Consider the following 19,144-nt stretch of genomic DNA (forward strand, 5'->3'; position numbering starts at 1 on the left):
AATTTCCAGAGCAAACTGTCATATGCAGGAGGATTTAAAATCCCCATGCAACTGGCTTTAATTATCCAATCCTCTCAAAGGCTGGTGGGAGGGGCCTGGGCCCTATGTAACCCAGACCCAGCTCTTTCTAGAGGGAAAAGACACTACTCAAAAAATCTTGGGGGGTGGAAGGAATGCTGGGGAGGGGAAACAGCTCTAGAAAGGAGCAGCAGGAGAGCCAATCCTCTTGGGGAGAAGGGTACTCAGTGTGGAGAGAGTTGGACACCAACAGAGCTCTGCCTGCCTTTTTAGGAAGCTCTGGACTTGCCTGAGAGGTAGGAGAGCTTGGAGAGCTTATGGGGAAATAGGACTAAAGACTTTTTATGTGTAGATAATGACAAAACAAATACTGATGATACTCCCCCTTATAAATCTCCCTGACTTCCTGTCCACCACCCCCTTTCTGTGGTTGTTCTGGTGTGACCGATAATTGTGACCCCATGCAGTATCTTAGGGCATCACTGTATTAAATCTGTTAATGGTTTTGGTATGATTTGTGTTCTACACCATGGGGCGGGTAACCACAACTCCTACAGGAGCTCAAAACTGTGTGTGTGGGGGATGTGGGGGTGTGATTTAGGTGAGTTGCTCAGATTATAAACGACTCCAGAGAGGTACCACCTCCTGTAGTGGCTTGTATATATTAGTCAAATTGAGTTTTTCAGAAATCAGGAGATAAAGGCTTTTTATATAAGAGGCTGAGTTTACACAGACTCAGGTGTTAGCACTTAGCCTGGGATAGAACTTTGGGTTTGACCTTTTGATACTTTTATATCTTATGCTAATGTGTATGAACAAAGGAAAAAGACTCTGTATGTGTGTGTGGCTTCTCCCTGGCCAGATGTTTGTTAGTATAATGGGAACAGATAAGAACAGTTAAAAGTGTTACAGGGTATGGTGGGAGTGGAACCCACCGAACCGAACTGAACTCCATCATATGAGGGTCATCCTATCCTCATTACTCGGCCCACTTACTTATACCTATGATTACCTATAATCCCTGTGTGAGCGATGTACCCTCACTGCTTGCTGACTGTACCCTGATTCATCCACCTTAAACTCCCACATTGGGGATACTGCAGACTGTATGTGTTATGCGCTATCCAATGTCAAAATACTAACATCCCCCTATACTCTGTATGGTACCCCCGATGACTGACTATTAAGTGAATTTTCAGTGCTCTGTATCATTTATTTTTAAACATTTTCTAATAAAATTTTAAATCTGTTCTTATCAGTTTAATATCTGATGTCCTTTATTTGAGGACTGTATATTAAATTGATTTTTGAAACAGGGGGCTGGAATATGAGCTTGCTCTGTCCACCCCATGCATTGACTGGTATTGCAATGCCTCCAGGACCGGTGCCTCTCCCTCCGGGGAGAATCTTCTGGTTAGAAAAGCAGAAAGAATTTTACTGTAATTTATGAGCATACACCTGTAGGCTGCCTGGCTCCTTTCTAAAGCCAAGATCAAGCAACTAGTTAGGAAGGGCACGAGGTTTGGGGTGGGAGGCATAAGACACTAAAAACCAAAGAAAGTCCTGGCCTTGGACGGAGCACAACCTCACTCCTTACCCCTCCCACAAGATACAAAAGAGGTGGGACAAGGACCCCAGACTCACAACCCTCCAAAATGGAACATGACCATAAGTTGTAAGGGGTGTGACTAGGCACGTGCACTGCAGGTATATTTGGGCCTGCTAAGAAGGAGGTGGAAATAGGGAACGAGGACACAGGCAAGGCTCTGCAGCATCAGAGCTGGCAATGGGGACACCGGGAAACAGACTCTGGCAGTGTGTAGAGCTATGGACATGTTTCCTTGGAACTAACCCCAATAAACATTGCATTGCTTACACTTTGGACTGCTGAACCAGTGGAAGGCGGCAGGGAAAACCCCTAACATCAGGGTTTTCCTTTTTGATTTGGAAAACAAGCAGGACCTTTGGTTCTAAGGAGATCCTACCCTTGCTGAAGGACTGGAGCGGGTGTTGGCCTCCCAGCCTCCCCAGATGGAAGATGGGTGATTTCTGGTATGTTTAGTAAGTGTGTAGGAAGAACTTTTTATTATTTTTTGTATTTCTCTTTCCCTCCCCTCCCCCCGAAGCTTTTACCCTAAGGATAAACGTACTCTGCTGAGAAAGCTGTGTAGTAACTTGTAACTGTTCATAGCCCTGAGGGAGAAAGCAATGCACAGGCACTGGCCGCTAGGCAGATGGTGTGCTGAGGATATCACAGTGAAGAAGCCATGTAGCCTTGACATCCTCACTCAGAAGGGAGCGGGACACTGGTCTCTGCCCAGCAACAGGTGTAGCTGGAGTGTGAAACCTGACTGGGCACTCCTGGAGCAGATCATGAAGTGGAGATACAGGTGCAGTGACCCTGAAACTGTAACAATGGTCAAACTGTCTGAAATGGGTCATTTTGATTATCAATACAAAAGATTTTTTTCCTGCTGATAATTGCTCATCTTAATTAATTAGCCTCTTAGAGTTGGCAGGGCTTCTCCCACTTTTTCAAGTTCTCTGTGTGTGTGTATATATCGATAGATAGAGCCTTACTGTATGTTCCATTCTATGCCTTCTATGAAGTGGGCTGTAGCCCACAAAAGCTTATGCTCAAATAAATTTGTTAGTCTCTTAGGTGCCACAAGTACTCCTGTTCTTTTTGTACAGTCAGTTCATCTTGACCGTAGGCAATAGTTTGGTGACAGTAAAGCTGTGCCAATCTCTTACCTAGCTTATGATAAGAGTTACCTGATCTCTTGACCATTGTTTAGTCAAGTTCACAAGCATTTTAAGTAAAACAGGGTCACATTTTAGGTGCCAGACACGTCTATGTGGCTTGGTACCAATGTGAAATTCTTTGAGATTTTGAGTAAATTCAAAACTGAAACTCAAGAAAGTACAAACAAACTCTGAGCAAAAAAACAAGAGAAGCTTTGCACAAACCCCTTGAAAACAAAAGCTGCCAAGTTTTATACTGCTTATCGAGGCTGTTATAGTGCTTAGGGCTATGCTGTAATGTTGGTTATGAAGAAGTGCAGATAAAGCAGAAATACATTGCATAAACCAAATAAGATTTCCTTGCTGATATTTAGTCCATTAGCTAGAAAGAGAGCAACAAAGGGTGGGAGCAAATTAAACATGTTTGATTCCAGATTAATATATTCCACATCATTCCTCTTCCCAGCAAAAGGATGCAGGCTACTCTGAACTTGGAGCATCCCCTTCTGGTGGATGCCTGCAGCATGACAGAAAGCTTCTTGGAAGACACAGGTGTTCCATGGTCTACAATACAGAGTTGTTGACTGTAGTGTCCACAACTACAAAACTCCAGAACCATTAGGTCTGGATAGGTAGCTCCACTCCTGCTTTAAGGTTGAGCTTGCATTCCAGATATAGCTGTACAGTCCTATAGGAATTTGGTAGCTGGTGGTCAGAGCAGGACTTGGCTACTTTCTCTGGTTCCTATTCCACCTGATATTACAGAATTGTTCTGTTAAAAGCCACCGTATATAAAATGCAGTGGGAATTGGCTGGTGCAGATCTTAATCTGGTTGGACGGGACCCTTGAACAAGGTGCTTGGAAGTAATTGGGTGGGAGGGGAAGAGGTGTGTGCTGCGGAGTTTTTGCTTTTTTGTTTCCTGTGGCGGTGAAAGATCAAGTCATGATCAATTAAATTGATAGAGCCTGAGATAAATTGTCTGCTTGATTTTAGAATAAAGCACAAATTAACGGTAAACAAATTGTACATGTTGACAAATAATCTCGGTAGTGTTAGACATAGATGTACGTATGTATGAATAGGAAAGAGAGGTCAGATTTTGCCTGCCTGCCTGCAGATAGCAACACAATCTAAATCTGCAGATGGTTTTGCTTCACAAGTTTGCACACAGATTACGTGCTGCAGTTCTAAAAGTCACAGCACAGAATTTGCAGCTCCGGGGGAGGGGGCCAAAGTACCTTGAAGCTATCTTTGTGCCCTCATGATTCTGGACTGCTGGGGACTGGAGAGGCCTGAGGCATAATGTGACCATCGTTGGTGGGGTTGGGGTCCAAGTTGGAAAAGCCTCCTGGGGCTGCCCTTTGGGCCTCAGCACTGTGTTTTGTGGCCTACTCCCAGCATAGCCTCTACGCCAGGGCTTCCAATGGGAGGAATAGTTTTTGGGAGGAGGATTTACTGCCATCTGCCATAGTGCCTATACCAGGTGAATCCTAGTCTGCCCAGAACCAGGGCTTTCAGGGCTTTTTTATGCTGCTTTGACCCTTTTATCCAGTGTAAAGGGGCCAGAGCAGGTGTAAAGATCTCACCCCTGCAATCTTAAATTAAACGCTGAAGTTTCCATTGGCTACCATCATTCTCTCTTTTAGATGACTCTAATTTTCCAGCAAGGTCTCCCAACTACCTTAGTTTCCTATTGGCAGCAGAGCTGGAAAATGTTGGCCTTGGTGTCTAAATCCTGCTGAGGGCATAATACTGACCTCCAGCCCAACATAATGCCAAGACATTGGGTCAATAGTGGAAGCTTTATAATGCATGATTTATTGAGGATTATGTTGTATAACAGGTTGCTGAATATGTTCAAGCCTGCATCTGATCTTTTAATCTTCTATGTATAAGAGCAATAGACACCAAGAACAAGCAATGTGTCAAACTGATGTTGTGGTTTTAGAGTAACAATAGAGAAATACTAAGGGCTAGTCTGTTTGAACTAAAGTAGCACGGTGCAGCTGTGCCGCTGTAGTGTCTCAGATGTAGCCACTCACTGCAGTGATGGAAGGGGGTGTAGTTAGTTTAGACTGATGAAAGATTTCTTCCAGCAACCTAGTGCTGTCTACAGTGGGGGTTAGGTCGGCTTTAATATGTCACTCAGGGTTATAGATTGTTCACACTGCTGAGCAAGGTAGGTGGGTTGATGTCACTTTTGACTGTAGACCTGGTCTTAGTGTCCATCTGTTCTTTGCTATGCCTACTCCAGGAAAACCGAAGCCCATTCAGATTAAAAATTCCTCTCTCAAACACCTCAGCAAATTCCTATTTCATTATGGGTCAAGGTGTCATAAACAGATAGCTAAAGGTTAATGTTCTTTTACCTGTAAAGAGTTAACACAGGGAACCAAACACCTGACCAGAGGACCAATCAGGAAACAAGACTTTTTCAAATCTGGGTGGAGGGAAGTTTTGGTTGTGAGTTCTTTGTTCTTTGTCTTGGTTCGGTGACCCTCTTGGCTATGAGAGTGATTTTTCTATCTCCTGGCTTTCTAATCTTCTGTTTCCAAGTTGTAAGTACAAGGATAGTAAGACAATAGGTTTATATTGTTTTTTTGTATTTACATGTGTGTAGTTGCTGGAATGTGTTAAATTGTATTCTTTTTGGATAAGGCTGTTTATTCATTTTTTTCCTTTAAGCAATTGACCCTGTATATTGTCACCTTGATACAGAGACCATTTTATGTCTTTTCCTTTCTTTTTATATAAAGCTTTCTTTTTAAGACCTGTGGATTTTTTTTTTTAGTGGGGGCTCAAGGGGATTGAGTCTGCAGCTCACCAGGGAATTGGTGGGAAGAAGAAGACAGGGGGGAAGAGAGAATCTTTGTGTTAGATGTACTAAGCCTGAATTTGCATACCCTCTGGGTGAGGGGAGAGAGAGATTGATCTCCCGGTACTTGTGTTTCAAGGACTTGAAGCAGGGAATTTCCTAGAGTACCCAGGGCGGGGAAATCTGGGAGGAAGTAAAGAGGGAGAAGGGAAGTGGGCTATTTCCCTTTGTGGTGAGACTCAGGGCATCTGAGTCTTGGGGGTTCCCCTGGGAAGGTTTTGGGGAGACCAGAATGAGCCAGACACTGGAATTCTGGCTGGTGGCAGCAATATCAGATCCAAGCTGATAATTAAGTTTGGAGGTTTCATGCTAGCTTCTCATGTTCTGAACTCTAAGGTTCAGATCTGAGTAGGAGAGTTATGACACAAGGTCACTCGCTTAGCTTCACAGTACCACCTACTTTTTAGCTCAGGCGTTCATGCTTACTTATTATGAGGCTTTAATTTTCAGTAGCAAGACTTTTTTGTAAATGTCCACCCATCACTATTAAGGCTTGTACATTCGTCCTGGTAATGAAGTATATCCACTTAGGCAATGTTTTCTTGAGGAAGAGGGTTCTATTTTCAGTACGTGGTCATAATTTGTGAATAATTTATCATATAAACTCAAGCAAGGAACAAAATCTGCAAGATTTCCTAATATGCCAGTGATTTATCTAGGCCAATATCCTGTCTCTAACAGTGGCCAGTACCATATATTTCAGAAAAAGGTTTAGGAAACAGTGGTAAGGACACTACATTGCTGACTACCACTGGGTACATTTCTTCCTAACTCTGGAAATTAGGGGTTGCCTTATGGCATGAGGGTTTATATTCTTCATACTTGGTAATGTTTGGCCTCTATAACTGTGTTGGGTGGTGCAATGGAAGAGGATGGGCCAGGGATTAGGGTACTAACCTAGGCTTTGAAAAATGAGAGTTCAAATCCCTGCTCTACACCAAATTTCCTATATGACTGTGGGTAAGTCCCTTAGCCTCTCTGTATCCCAGCTTCCCCTCTGTAAAAAGGGAATAATAGCACTTCCCTACCTCTCAGTTGTTATGAGAGTAAGGCCATGTCTACACTCTCACTTATGCCAGCAAAATTTATGTTGCTCAGGGATGTGAAAAAAAAACAAATCCCTAAGTGACATAAGTTTTGTTGGCATAAGTGGTAGTGTGCACAGCACTATGCCGGTGGGATCATTTTTTCCCTTTGACCTAGCTGCTGCTGTTTGTTGAGGTGGTTTTATTACATCGATGGGAGAGCTCTCTCCTGCCAGCATAGAGCGGTTACATGGGAGATCTTACAGCGACCCAGCTTAGACATGGCCTAAGTACATTAAAGATGGTGAGGTGCATAGACGCTATAAGAATGGCCATACTGGGTCAGACCAAAGGTCCATCTAGCCCAGTATCCTGTCTACCGATAGTGGCCAATGCCAGGTGCCCCAGAGGGAGTGAACCTAGCAGGTAATGATCAAGTGATCTCTCTCCTGCATCCATCTCCACCCTCTGACAGAGGCTAGGGACACAATTCCTTACCCATCTGGGCTAATAGCCATTAATGGACTTAACCTCCATGAATTTTTTCCAGTTCTCTTTTAAATGCTGTTATAGTCCTAGCCTTCACAACCTCCTCAGGCAAGGAGTTCCACAAGTTGACTGTGCACTGTGTGAAGAACTTCCTTTTATTTGTTTTAAACCTGCTGCCTATTAATTTCATTTGGTGACCCCTAGTTCTTGTATTATGGGAATAAGTAAATAACTTTTCCTTATCCTCTTTCTCCACATCACTCATGATTTTATATACCTCTATCATATCCCCCCTAAGTCTCCTCTTTTCCAAGCTGAAAAGTCCTAGCCTCTTTAATCTCTCCTCATATGGGACCCGTTCCAAACCCTTAATCATTTTAGTTGCCCTTCTCTGAACCTTTTCTAGTGCCAGTATATCTTTTTTGAGATGAGGAGACCACATCTGTATGCAGTATTCAAGATGTGGGCATACCATCTATTTATATAAGGGCAATAATATATTCTCAGTCTTACTCTTTATCCCCTTTTTAATAATTCCTAACATCCTGTTTGCTTTTTTGACCACCTCTGCACACTGCATGGACATCTTCAGAAAACTATCCATGATGACTCCAAGATCTTTTTCCTGACTCATTGTAGCTAAATTAGCCCCCATCATATTGTGTATGTATAGTTGGGGTTATTTTTTTCAATGTGCATTACTTTACATTTATCCACATTAAATGTCATTTGCCATTTTGTTGCCCAATCACTTAGTTTTGTGAGATCTTTTTGAAGTTCTTCACAGCCTACTTTAGTCTTAACTATGTTGAGCAGTTTAGTATCATCTGCAAGGTTTGTCACCTCACTGTTTACCCCTTTCTCCAGATTATTTATGAATAAATTGATTAGGATTGGTCCTAAGACAGACCCTTGGGGAACACCACTAGTTACCCCTCTCCATTCTGAGAATTTACCATTAATTCCTACCTTTTTGTTCCCTGTCTTTTAACCAGTTCTCAGTCCATGAAAGGATATTTCCTCTTATCCCATGACAACTTAATTTACATAAGAGCCTTTGGTGGGGACCTTCTCAAAGGCTTTCTGGAAATCTAAGTACACTATGTCCACTGGATCCCCCTTGTCCACATGTTTGTTGACCCCTTCAAAGAACTCTAATAGATTAGTAAGACACAATTTTCCTTTACAGAAACCCTGTTGACTTTTCCCAACAATTTATGTTCTTCTATGTGTCTAACAATTTTATTCTTTACTATTGTTTTGACTACTTTGCCCGGTACCGATGTTAGACTTACTGGTCTGTAATTGCTGGGATCACCTCTAGAGCCCTTTTTAAATATTGGCATTACATTAGCTAACTTCGAGTCATTGGGTGCAGAGGCTGATTTAAAGGACAGGTTACAAACCCTAATTAATAGTTCCACAACTTTACATTTGAGTTCTTTCAGAACTCTTGGGTAAATGCCATCCGGTCTCAGTGACTTGTTAATGTTGAGTTAATCAATTAATTCCAAAACCTCCTCTAGTGACACTTCAATCTGTGACAGTTCCTCAGATTTGTCACCTACAAAAGCTGGCTCAGGTTTGGGAATCTCCCTAACATCCTCAGCCGTGAAGACTGAAGCAAAGAATCCATTTAGTTTCTTCGCAATGACTTTATCGTCTTTAAGCGCTCCTTTTGTATCTCGATCATAGAAATGCCCCACTGGTTGTTTAGAAGGCTTCCTGCTTCTGATGTACTTAAACATTTTATTACCACCTTTTGAGTTTTTGGCTAGCCATTCTTCCAGCTCCTCTTTGGCTTTTCTTATTACATTTGTACACTTAATTTGGCATTATTTATGCTCCTTTCTATTTACCTCACTAGGATTTGACTTCCACTTTATAAAGAAAGTCTTTTTATCTCTCACTGCTTGTTTTATATGCTTTTTGAGCCACCATGGCTCTTTTTTAGTTCTTTTACTGTGTTTCTTAATTTGGGGTATACATTTAAGTTGGGCCTCTATTATGGTGTTTTTAAAAAGCGCCCATGCAGCTTGCAGGGATTTCACTTTAGTCGCTGTACCTTTTAATTTCTGTTTAACTGGCCCCCTCATTTTTGCATAATTCCCTTTTTTGAAATTAAATGTCACAGTGTTGTACTGTTGAGGTGTTCTTCCCGCCATAGGGATGTTAAATGTTGTTATATTATGGTCACTATTTCCAAGCGGTCCTCTTATAGTTACCTCTTGAACCAGCTCCTGCGCTCCACTCAGGACTAAATCGAAAGTTGCCTCTCCCCTTGTGGGTTCCCATGCCAGCTGCTCCAAGAAGAAGTCATTTAAAGTATTGAGAAATTTTGTCTCTGCATTTCATCCTGAGGTGACATGTTCCCAGTCAATATGGGGATAATTGAAATCCCTCACTGTTATTGAATTCTTAATTTTGATAGTCTCTCTAATTTCCCTTAACATTTAATCATCACTATCGCTGTCCTGGTCAGGTGGTCGATAATAGATCCCTAATGTTATATTCTTAGAGCATGAAATTTCTATCCATAGAGAAAGCAGCAAAGAATCCTGTGGCACCTTATAGACTAACAGACGTTTTGGAGCATGAGCTTTCGTGGGTGAATACCACGTTATTCACCCACGAAAGCTCATGCTCCAAAACGTCTGTTAGTCTATAAGGTGCCACAGGATTCTTTGCTGCTTTTACAGATCCAGACTAACACGGCTACCCCTCTGATACTATCCATAGAGATTCTATGGAACATGTGGATTCACTTAAGATTTTTACTTCATTTGATTCTACATTTTCTTTCACATATAATGCCACTCCCCCCATGCGCACACACACCATGGTGATGAAGGTCATATTACAATGGATTGCCAGGTCTATTATAGTTAAGGTTTATTCTAGCTGTCTGTCTGTTCAAATCTGTTATTCTAAGTACTCTAAAATGTGCATGGTTACTTGGATTGCTTTGACAAGTGCCTTAGTTAGTGACTTGTACAATTAAATTAGGCATTGTGTACAGTTTATTTCTATCAGTTTTAAACTCATTGGCTTTCAATAACATTGCTTAAAATTAATCTTCTCTCTAAAATTAAATAATCACAATCTTATTCCTTTCTTCTCCTAGAAGTCTTTCTGCACCTCTAGCTAGTCTGTTTATGGACTCCGTTTTGCTTCTGTAAAATCTTCAAATTGAGTGACCAGAACTGAACACGGTATGTCAGGTGAGTGTGTTGAGAGTTGTCTCACACCTTACAAATTGGAAATTAACAGGTGAACTGTTAAGTCTCAAACTGGGTTTAGACCAGAAAACTATTCTAGTTGTCATAACTAATTATAATGGATGCTCCAAACTGTCCCCTTTTTAAAAACACGTTCCAAAAACAGAAGGCTCGTATCTGCATTACTTAGTTTTCAGGGTACTTTTTGAGGTGGATGAAATAACCACTTAGAGCCAGGATATGCACATCCTGTTGTGGCAAACTGATCTCGTCTGAACCATTGGTGTTTTTTCTTCTCTTCCCACCCCACCCCCACCCCCAAAGGTCTTCAGCTTGTTCACCATGTGGTTTTTTTCTCACCTTTTCAGTGTCGGGAAACATTAAGAAAAAATTAAAGCTAAAGTAAGAGGCCAACCATACTTAAAACAATATCAGTCTGAGCATGTTGTTGCACACATGGGGTTGGGGAATTCACCAGACGTATGCAGGCCAGCCCTGCAGCTCAACCTTAGCGAGGTTTGGTGTGAAATACTGACACAGCCTTTGGAATAGTAAAAGCAAGAAAAGGGTTTAGTTGAAACTCCATTGCAAATGATCAGAGGAGGGGTGTGATCGTTCCCATGTTAAGTTAAGTTCGTTATGTCTTTGAGTTTCTTATTCTCACAGAAAATTCTTGCTATAAGCTCAGATCAGCTCCTTGTGTGGAAAAACCAATAAGCAGAGGCTCAAGGAGAAGACACTCAGGTGAAGTTTCACCTTGCAGAAATTGCCCTGCCCACATTGTTTTGTTGAGAGGAGAAATTTGCCCCAAATCCAATAAATCCCCTGGGTTCCTTGGAAGGCCAGAGCCATAAGCACAGAGAGACTGTGCCTCCGTGTCAACTGAGCCCCACTTCTTCCCCAGTGGGGCCCCTCTGGCTCACTAACAGTGCAGTTCAGGGAGGCTAATGCTGGCCACAAGTGGGTGGGGGTGGGAGATACTCTGCGAAAAATACATAACCTGGGCTATCTCTGCAGGGGCGGTGAGGGAACTGATGTGCATTCCCCCAGCTCCACCCCTCCTCTTGAGCCCAAACTGTCCACTAAGCGAATGGCAGAGCTGGGAAAGGACTCCTGAGTCTAGTACCATGCTTCAGCCCCTAAACCCTCCCATTCATTTCAGTGGAAATGCAGTTGAGCCAATGCTGAGTACTTCTGAAAACCCTAGCCTGTATCTCCAGCTGGCATGGAGCCTGCAGGTGAACAAGGCCATGCCTGTGTATTTTAAGGGGATAGCTCTCCCTCAGAGGACACCGCCATTTGAGGTCCATTGAGCAAAATGGCATGGATCCGAAGGATCATACGGTGTAAAGCAGATTCTCTGTAAGGATGGTGGGTAACAGGACAGATTAACTCTTTCCATGGAAAACTCCTGTCATCTCTTAATCATCATTTTTAGGGTGATTTCCAGTTGTAACCAAACCTGAGGGACTATGTAGTGTAGCCAAAACACTAGGCCTGATCTGTCACTGGAACTAAAACAGGTTCTCTGCTTGCCATCAAGGAATAAGAGCTTTTAATTTTTTGGCAACGCTAGTCAGTTAGCCCAGATCCTCAAAGGTGTTTAGGTGCTTAATTCCTATTTAAATCCACAGGGTTAGATGGCTGAATATCCTTAGTGACTCTAGCATAGTGCTCAATATGTTACATTTTGAGTAGTGTCTAATTTGGTAGGGCCTTGTAATCCTGAGCCTGTTCATTATTTTTTATTTCCTTAGGCATCACCTGCTAATGATCCTGCTGTCATATTAGGGATGTCATTTGTGGTGGAAGTGATGGAAATGATGTGCTTTCCTCCCCCCGCCCCTGCATACACACACACTTGTGCCCAATCTGTCCAGTCTCCTATCCATTTCCCATGGAGAGGTCCCTGTGAGGTTTATAGGAGTGGGGGGATTGTACTAGGGGAGACATCCTCACTCCCTCACTGTGAGGGAGACATCGATATCTGGAATTTGGCAGGACAATCCAGGCCAAAGTAACAACTACCAAAGACTGTTCCTGGGCTAACTGGAAAATCATTTGAGGTCAAGCTCCTGCTCAGCTAGTACTGCAGTAATGGCCATTACTGCATCAGCTTGCAGAGTTCCTCACTAGGTACTGCTTATTGTAGCACCCAGAATGTGGTATTTCCTGTCCAAACCTAAAAGGTACAGTCCCTGCCCCAAAGAGTTTGCAATGGTCCTAATCCAACACAGTTGCACATTGTGATTGTGATAAATGGCAGAGAGTTTGGAGAAGAGCCACAAGAATGATTAAAGGATTAGATAACAGTCCTTATAGTGATAGTCAAGGAGCTTTATCTATTTATCTTAACAAAGACCAAGGTTAAGTGGTAACTTGATTACAGTCTATAAATACCTACATGGAGAACAAATATATTTACTAAATGGGTTTTTCAGTCTAGCAGAGAAAGATGTAACGTGATCCAATGGCTGGAAGTTGAAGCCAGACAAATTCTCACTTGAAATAAGGTGTAAATGCTTAATAGTGGAAGTAATTAACCATTGACACAATTTATCAAGGGTTGTGGTGGATGCTCCATCACAGACCATTTTTAAATCAAGCTTGGATTTCTTTATATAAAATCTAAAAATTATTTTGGGGAAGTTCTCTGGCCTGTGTTGTATGGAAGGTCAGATTAGATGATTCAGAGATCCAAGGCCAGAAGGGATCATTAGAGTCATGTGAGGTGTAAGTGGCTTCTGGATAAGGCTGAGTGAACAAGGAATGTAAGAACCTCATGATTAGACTGGGTCCAATTCAACTTCCAGTAACACTAGTGTAGATGGGGGAAACTCCAGTGCAATAAACACAATAAATAACGCTCTGCTAGAGTAAAATTGAGAGATCAGAACCAGATCCATTGTGGGGTTTCACACTAACCTGCGAATTATCCAGCATTGTCATTGTAGGAGAGAAGCTACAGGACTAAGTCACAAAAGTAGCAGATATGGGAAAGACTTGTTGGATTACTTTGTCCAATACCAGGATTTTTCCCCTGCAGCGTAATAGATGAGCCATTGAGGTTGGGATGGAATCTGTCAATTATTTTTCTTTGCTCTTTACAGCACACATGTGAGCAGGGAATTATGCATGTCTGAAAACTCAGGAGGGTCTTCAAGACAGCGTCTTCATCTCCTAGCACCTAGACTGCAGCCCTGGAACTTGCTGCTATAAATGGAGCTCCAGGCAGGGCATTCTTTGTAGTGGGGCCATGTGCCTAGTGAAACTACTGTGATGCATAAGCTTGGTCACCTCTACAGTGTCAGGGTTCGTCTTGAGGCCTGGGCTTTTTCAAATGACCAAACTCTGAAGTCCTAGGGTCTTAGTGGCATTTAAATATCAAAGCAATAATCTTAACTAACCCTAAGAAAGTTGGACAGTAGCTGATTGGCCAGGTTCATCACCTTTGTTTTTTAAGCTGCTGGGAAGGATGGTTTATTTCTTTCTGGATTCACAATGACCCAGTTTCAGCCATGTCATTTGCACCCAGATATCACAGTGGTGAGTGCCTTTATAAGTCTGTCACAGCTGTAACCTTCCAGATGGGTGCTCTTCCCAAACACTGCTATCAGTTGTTTAATATGTCCAATACAGGAAGACATCTGGTTATGTTAGCTCTCCAAAGATCAGCAAAAAATACAGTAGAAATTCAAGTGAAAAAGACAACTTTAGCTACTGGTCAAAACTATTTTCTGGCTGGAATCCTCCCTCTAAAATTTGTCTGTTTTTTAAGAGCACCACTAGAATTTTAACCAGCTTCTCTTAGAATGTATCATTTTTAACTTGTTGACGCAATATCCATAGAAAAAGGTTTATACTTCTGTAAGCAGAGTCAGGATAAGCTCTACCCTGACATCTGGTGGAAAGAATTTCAGAGAGTGTATTTGCATAGGCACGCCTACCCTATCGCAGACTGCTGAGCTGTGGGACTGCTTGGTGACAAATGACTCTCCCTCAGTTGGGTGGTACTTGCTAGACAAGGGACATGGGTTCCAAAACCCAGTGAATTGAGAGAGGGTGGGGATAGGTATTTGTGCCTGGTGGGGGCAGTCTCCTTGTGGAGCCAGAAGTACCAGTTCCACCCCCTCCTCTCTCCACTGTGGAATGTCAGAGTTGATTTTTTTATTCCCTCAAGAATCTAAATACAGGTTACTGAGCTGAACTCACTTTGGGCTAATGGTGCCCTAGCACTGGGGCTCCCCTACTAAGAGCTGAGATCACTAAGAGTTGAAATCACTAAAGAGCTGAAATTACTGAGCTGAGAGCACTGAGTACTTTGCTAACTAGTAGGGGAGCCTGAAGATATACTGTGGAACAGAGCGGCTGGTGGAGTGGAGCAGTTGTGGGGACAGCTGGAGCGGATCACGGGACAGCTGGTGGCAGCAGAGTGGCTGGCAGAGCGGAGTAGCTGTGGGACGGGTAGAGCAGCCCACAGAGTGAGCGGAGCCAAGCAGTTTGCAGGGAGAACTGGAGCAGCTCATGGAGCAGAGCAGCTAGTGGAGTGGAGCAGTTTCTGAGGACGGCTGGAGGAGCAGAGTGGAGCGGCTGGTGAAGCGGAGCAGTTCGTGGAGAAGGCGGAAGCAGAACCCATGGAGAGGCAGGGCAGTTGGCCCCGGACCACGTAAGGTGCCCCTTTCTACCCAGGCTGGGGGGAGGGACCTCTACAGATAAACTCTCGAACTCTGGGGTGGCATTGACCAGAGACTTTTGGGTTGTTGGACTTTGGGGTGATTGGACTTAAAACCCTAAGGGGAAAAAGGACAGTGCCAAACGTACTTGGAGGTGGGTTTTTGTTTATGGTTTGTGTTATAACCCTGTTTGTGGTGTTTCTCCAATGGGATGCCGCATTGATTCCTTCTTTTATTAAAAAGATTTTGCTACACTCAGACTCCGTGCTTGCGATTGGGGAAGTATTGCCTCCTAGAGGCGCCCGGGGGGGTGTGATATGTGAGTGTCCCAGGTCACTGGGTGGGGGCTCAAGCCGGTTATGCATTGTGTTACTGAAACGGAACCCCTGGATACTGAACCCGGCCCTTGTTGCTGCCAACTCAGAGGGGCAGAAGGGTTACACTTCAAAGGTTTAGCCTCTAGTGTCCGTAGATACTTAAAATTACTGTAAACTGCAATTGAAGGGCTATAGAATCAGACTTTGTATGAATTAACACTCACGACTTCATTCTGCAAGGTGCTTAGCACACTCCCCCTGACCCTACGAAGCTTTTAAGTACATGTTTGAAGTTAAACACATGTTCAGCCCCACTCAGCTCAAAAGGCTACTTACATGCTTAAAGTTAGGAATTTGCTTAAATGCTTTGCAGGATATAAGGGCCAGGGGCTCAGGAATTAGCCTAAGGTGAGTAGCCATGACCTTAACATTTTGGTTCTACAAAATAATATTTGGAAAATGGGTTGTTTGTTCTTGCTTTCTGATTTAGAAACTTCATATGTTTATATATTGGGTTTATCCATGCCAGTTCAGTATCAATCATGGGAATAGCTATGGGTACTGGATGGCTCTCCAATATGCCAGCCTCTTCAAGGACCATCTTGAGGAATTTCTGGACCAATGTACCACAAAACCAATTATATACATTGTTATTTTCATCCTTGGGATGGACCCCCTAAACTCCCGCATAGACTTCCACTACAACCTCAACCACCAGCATCCATCCATCAAACTCTCTCTAGTATACGCCCATACCAGAATCAACTTCCTGGACAATATGATCGGCTTAATAATAGAACCCTCCAGACAACTATATACGAGGCACCCATGGATCACCACATCTACCTTCACAGATCCAGTAACCTCCCCAAAGACTCCAAGAAATCGTATCTACAGCCAGGCCCTTAGATACCACACAGTATGATCCAAGGAGAAACTCTGGGATCCATTTCTTAACACTTAAAACCACCTTCACCAAACAAGGACGTTCCCCCCAGAGAAGTAGATCATGTCATGGAACAGGACACCTAAATACCACCAGCACACCTATATCAATACAGGAAAAAACCCTGACTGAACACCCCTGGTTGTCACCTTCCACCCCACACTGGAACCTATACAAGGTATCATCAAACAATTACAACCCATACTAGGTAGGAACCACATCCTGAAAGAAATCTTTCCTAAACCCCCTCTTCTGGCCTCAAAACACTGCCAACTTTGCCAACATAGCAGCAGCAACACACTCCCCAGAGACCAGTAGCCTCAACTCAAAGCAGCACCAGACCCTGCCAGAACCACTGATACAAAATCTGCAGATTTTATATCTCCCCTGCTATGCTGATCAATATCCCCCACAATACACCTTGAGTCCTGTGGCACCTTATAGACTAACAGACGTATTGGAGCATGAGCTTTTGTGGGTGAATACCCACTTCGTCGGAAGCATGAGATCCAGACTAACACGGCTACCCCTCTGATACTTAACACATCTTGAAAGATCCATGCCATGCCTATCACAATCTGTGATGTACCTCATCTAGTGCACTCTAAATGCCCCAATAAAAACCATGACTGAACATAGTGGTCGTCTGGTTTCTTGAATGAGTTCACAGAGAAACATGAAAGAAGAAGAAAACACCATGTCGCCTGCATGCAGATGCTTTTCACAAAACAATTGCTCCGTATCTGACCTCTCAATCCTCATCCTTAAAGAAAACCTGCATGCTACCTTCAGTAGATGAGCCTGGGAGCTTAAATTCATAATTTTGCTAGACACTAAAAATCATGGTCTTCATAAACACTGGATTTATGGCTTATTATAACAATCTGTAACCCACCAACCCTCCTCTTTTTGTTCTATGACTGCAGAGGTGTGAATGATCCCTTAGAGTATGTGTCAACTACTTATGCTAAACCTTGTATTTAGCTGTGATGTTTTGAGTACCTTTCCCAGACCTGAAGAAGAGCTCTGTAGAGCTTGAAAGCTTGTCTCTGTCACCAAGAGAAGTTGGTTCAATAAAAGATATTACCTCACCCACCTTGTCTTTCTGTTACCAGTACAGTGCTGTTCATGGTAACCATTCTTCCTAGACCTTGTATTCATGTGTTATTCTAAACGGATAGAACAGGGTATATGTACAGAATAGAACAATACAATCTAAAATTAGTTAATTCTTGCTCTCAAATATTGCAATGATAAAGAAATTACAAAGCAAAGATTTACATTTCTTTGTTTGAATCTTATCTGCTATTGTGGACTTAATTTTTTCCTTGGCAAAGCACAGGAGAAACATTCTAAATCAATGTATACAAAATAAAGTTCTGACCTAGGTCTCAAACATTTCATTCCTCACCCTTCTAAAAATGGCTAATTGAATTTAAATGGATATTTCAATGGCAAAACCACAGACCTCCCTGATTCTTGGTTGCTATGCTACTGTAAACATACAGCTGCTATAGTCACGTCATCTTTTATGGAGAAAGTATTCCAAAATAAACCACCTTTTCTGTGTTAGTGAAAAAGAAGGGTAATCCAAACATATGGCTCTGAAGCAGGATATTTGGGATTGTATTCCTAATTCTGCCAGAGCCTTGCTGTCCTCTGTGCTAATTTTTCCCCAGCCGTAAAAAGCAGATAAGAGGATTGCTCCATTTAATATTTGCCAAATATTGTGACTGCAAAGAAGTTGTTAAAAAAAATTCACAATAACAAAACATTACTATGCCTCCTTTTTAGAAATGTCATTGAGTTTGGCTATTATTTTGAAACATAGGTGAATTCTGTCATCCACAAATGTGTCCAAGCCTGTCTAATATTACTGCTTGGCCACCAACAAAACTTTTACCTAATATATTAACTATAAAATTAAGTTTAAAAGAGATTGTGCTATAAAATGACAAAAGCAAAGTTCCTGAAGCTCTGCCTTTTGATTTTAGTGAAGTACCTTTAGTTTCATGACTATACATTTTAATAGGAGAAAAACACTTGACATGAAATCCGCACTGACATGCCCATTGACTTCAATGGGACCAGGATTTCAGCCTTATTTAAGATCAATATAGTGATGGTGAAATAAACTAAACTTCCCCTCCAAAATTAGAAGAGTATTAGTAGCTAAAGAAATAGATCTGTAATATATTATGACCATACCTTCACATTGGACAGTTAAGCTCTTCCAAGCCTTAATTAGGAGAAAGTAAAATAAACCAACTATGACTGGAGAATGCATTGCTTTTCTGTTCCGAGTTCCCAATTTAAGCAAACTGAAGGCTCACTTTAAACTATGGCTTAAATAAAACTGACTTTGTTTTCCTCTTTGACTCTGCTAGAAATACAATAACGCAAATAAGATTTACAATCATTCATGTTGGGTTCTTTGGAGGGGGGGAATGTGTTAACCACAACAGGAAATTTAAAACTAGACTGTGTTCTTACTGGGGGAAAGGATTGTAATGAACACCTACAAAAAGAACAGAAATGAGACGAGCCTGTTTCTGCAAAAACTGTAAGAGCAAAACAGTTATAAAACCATCCTGCAATTTTGTGGAGACTAAGTATTTCCTTTAGACATTGATTTAGCTAGTTGCACCTGCAAATCAGACTTGTTGTTTTGTACCCACAAAACTGAACTCCTATTTGGTTGTGGGCACAAAACTGGAAACCAGAATTCAATTTTTGTCTTAACCATTTTTGAACTACCAGACAAAATATGTTAAGTGCAGTTAATCAATAAACCGGAAGGTAAATGACAAGCATGGAACTAATGTATCACAGAAAA

General features: G+C 42.2%; 1 protein-coding gene and 1 non-coding gene across 2 annotated transcripts in view; one reads left to right on the forward strand and one right to left on the reverse strand.

The window, feature by feature from the left end:
- LOC115646532 overlaps positions 1-18,701 on the reverse strand; it is a 38,889-nt gene extending 20,188 nt beyond the window's left edge. The window contains exon 1 of the mRNA XM_030552477.1: positions 18,517-18,701. Within this exon, the coding sequence (XP_030408337.1) occupies positions 18,517-18,595 (79 nt within the window). The 5' untranslated portion in view covers positions 18,596-18,701. The remainder of the gene's footprint in view (positions 1-18,516) is intronic.
- On the forward strand, positions 1,231-1,413 carry LOC115644650. Its single transcript, XR_003998578.1, has one exon. It is a non-coding gene; the product is annotated as a U2 spliceosomal RNA (small nuclear RNA).
- Positions 18,702-19,144: the final 443 nt, after the last annotated feature.

The sequence above is a fragment of the Gopherus evgoodei genome, chromosome 1 (genome assembly GCF_007399415.2).
Source record: "Gopherus evgoodei ecotype Sinaloan lineage chromosome 1, rGopEvg1_v1.p, whole genome shotgun sequence".
NCBI lineage: Eukaryota > Metazoa > Chordata > Testudines > Testudinidae > Gopherus > Gopherus evgoodei.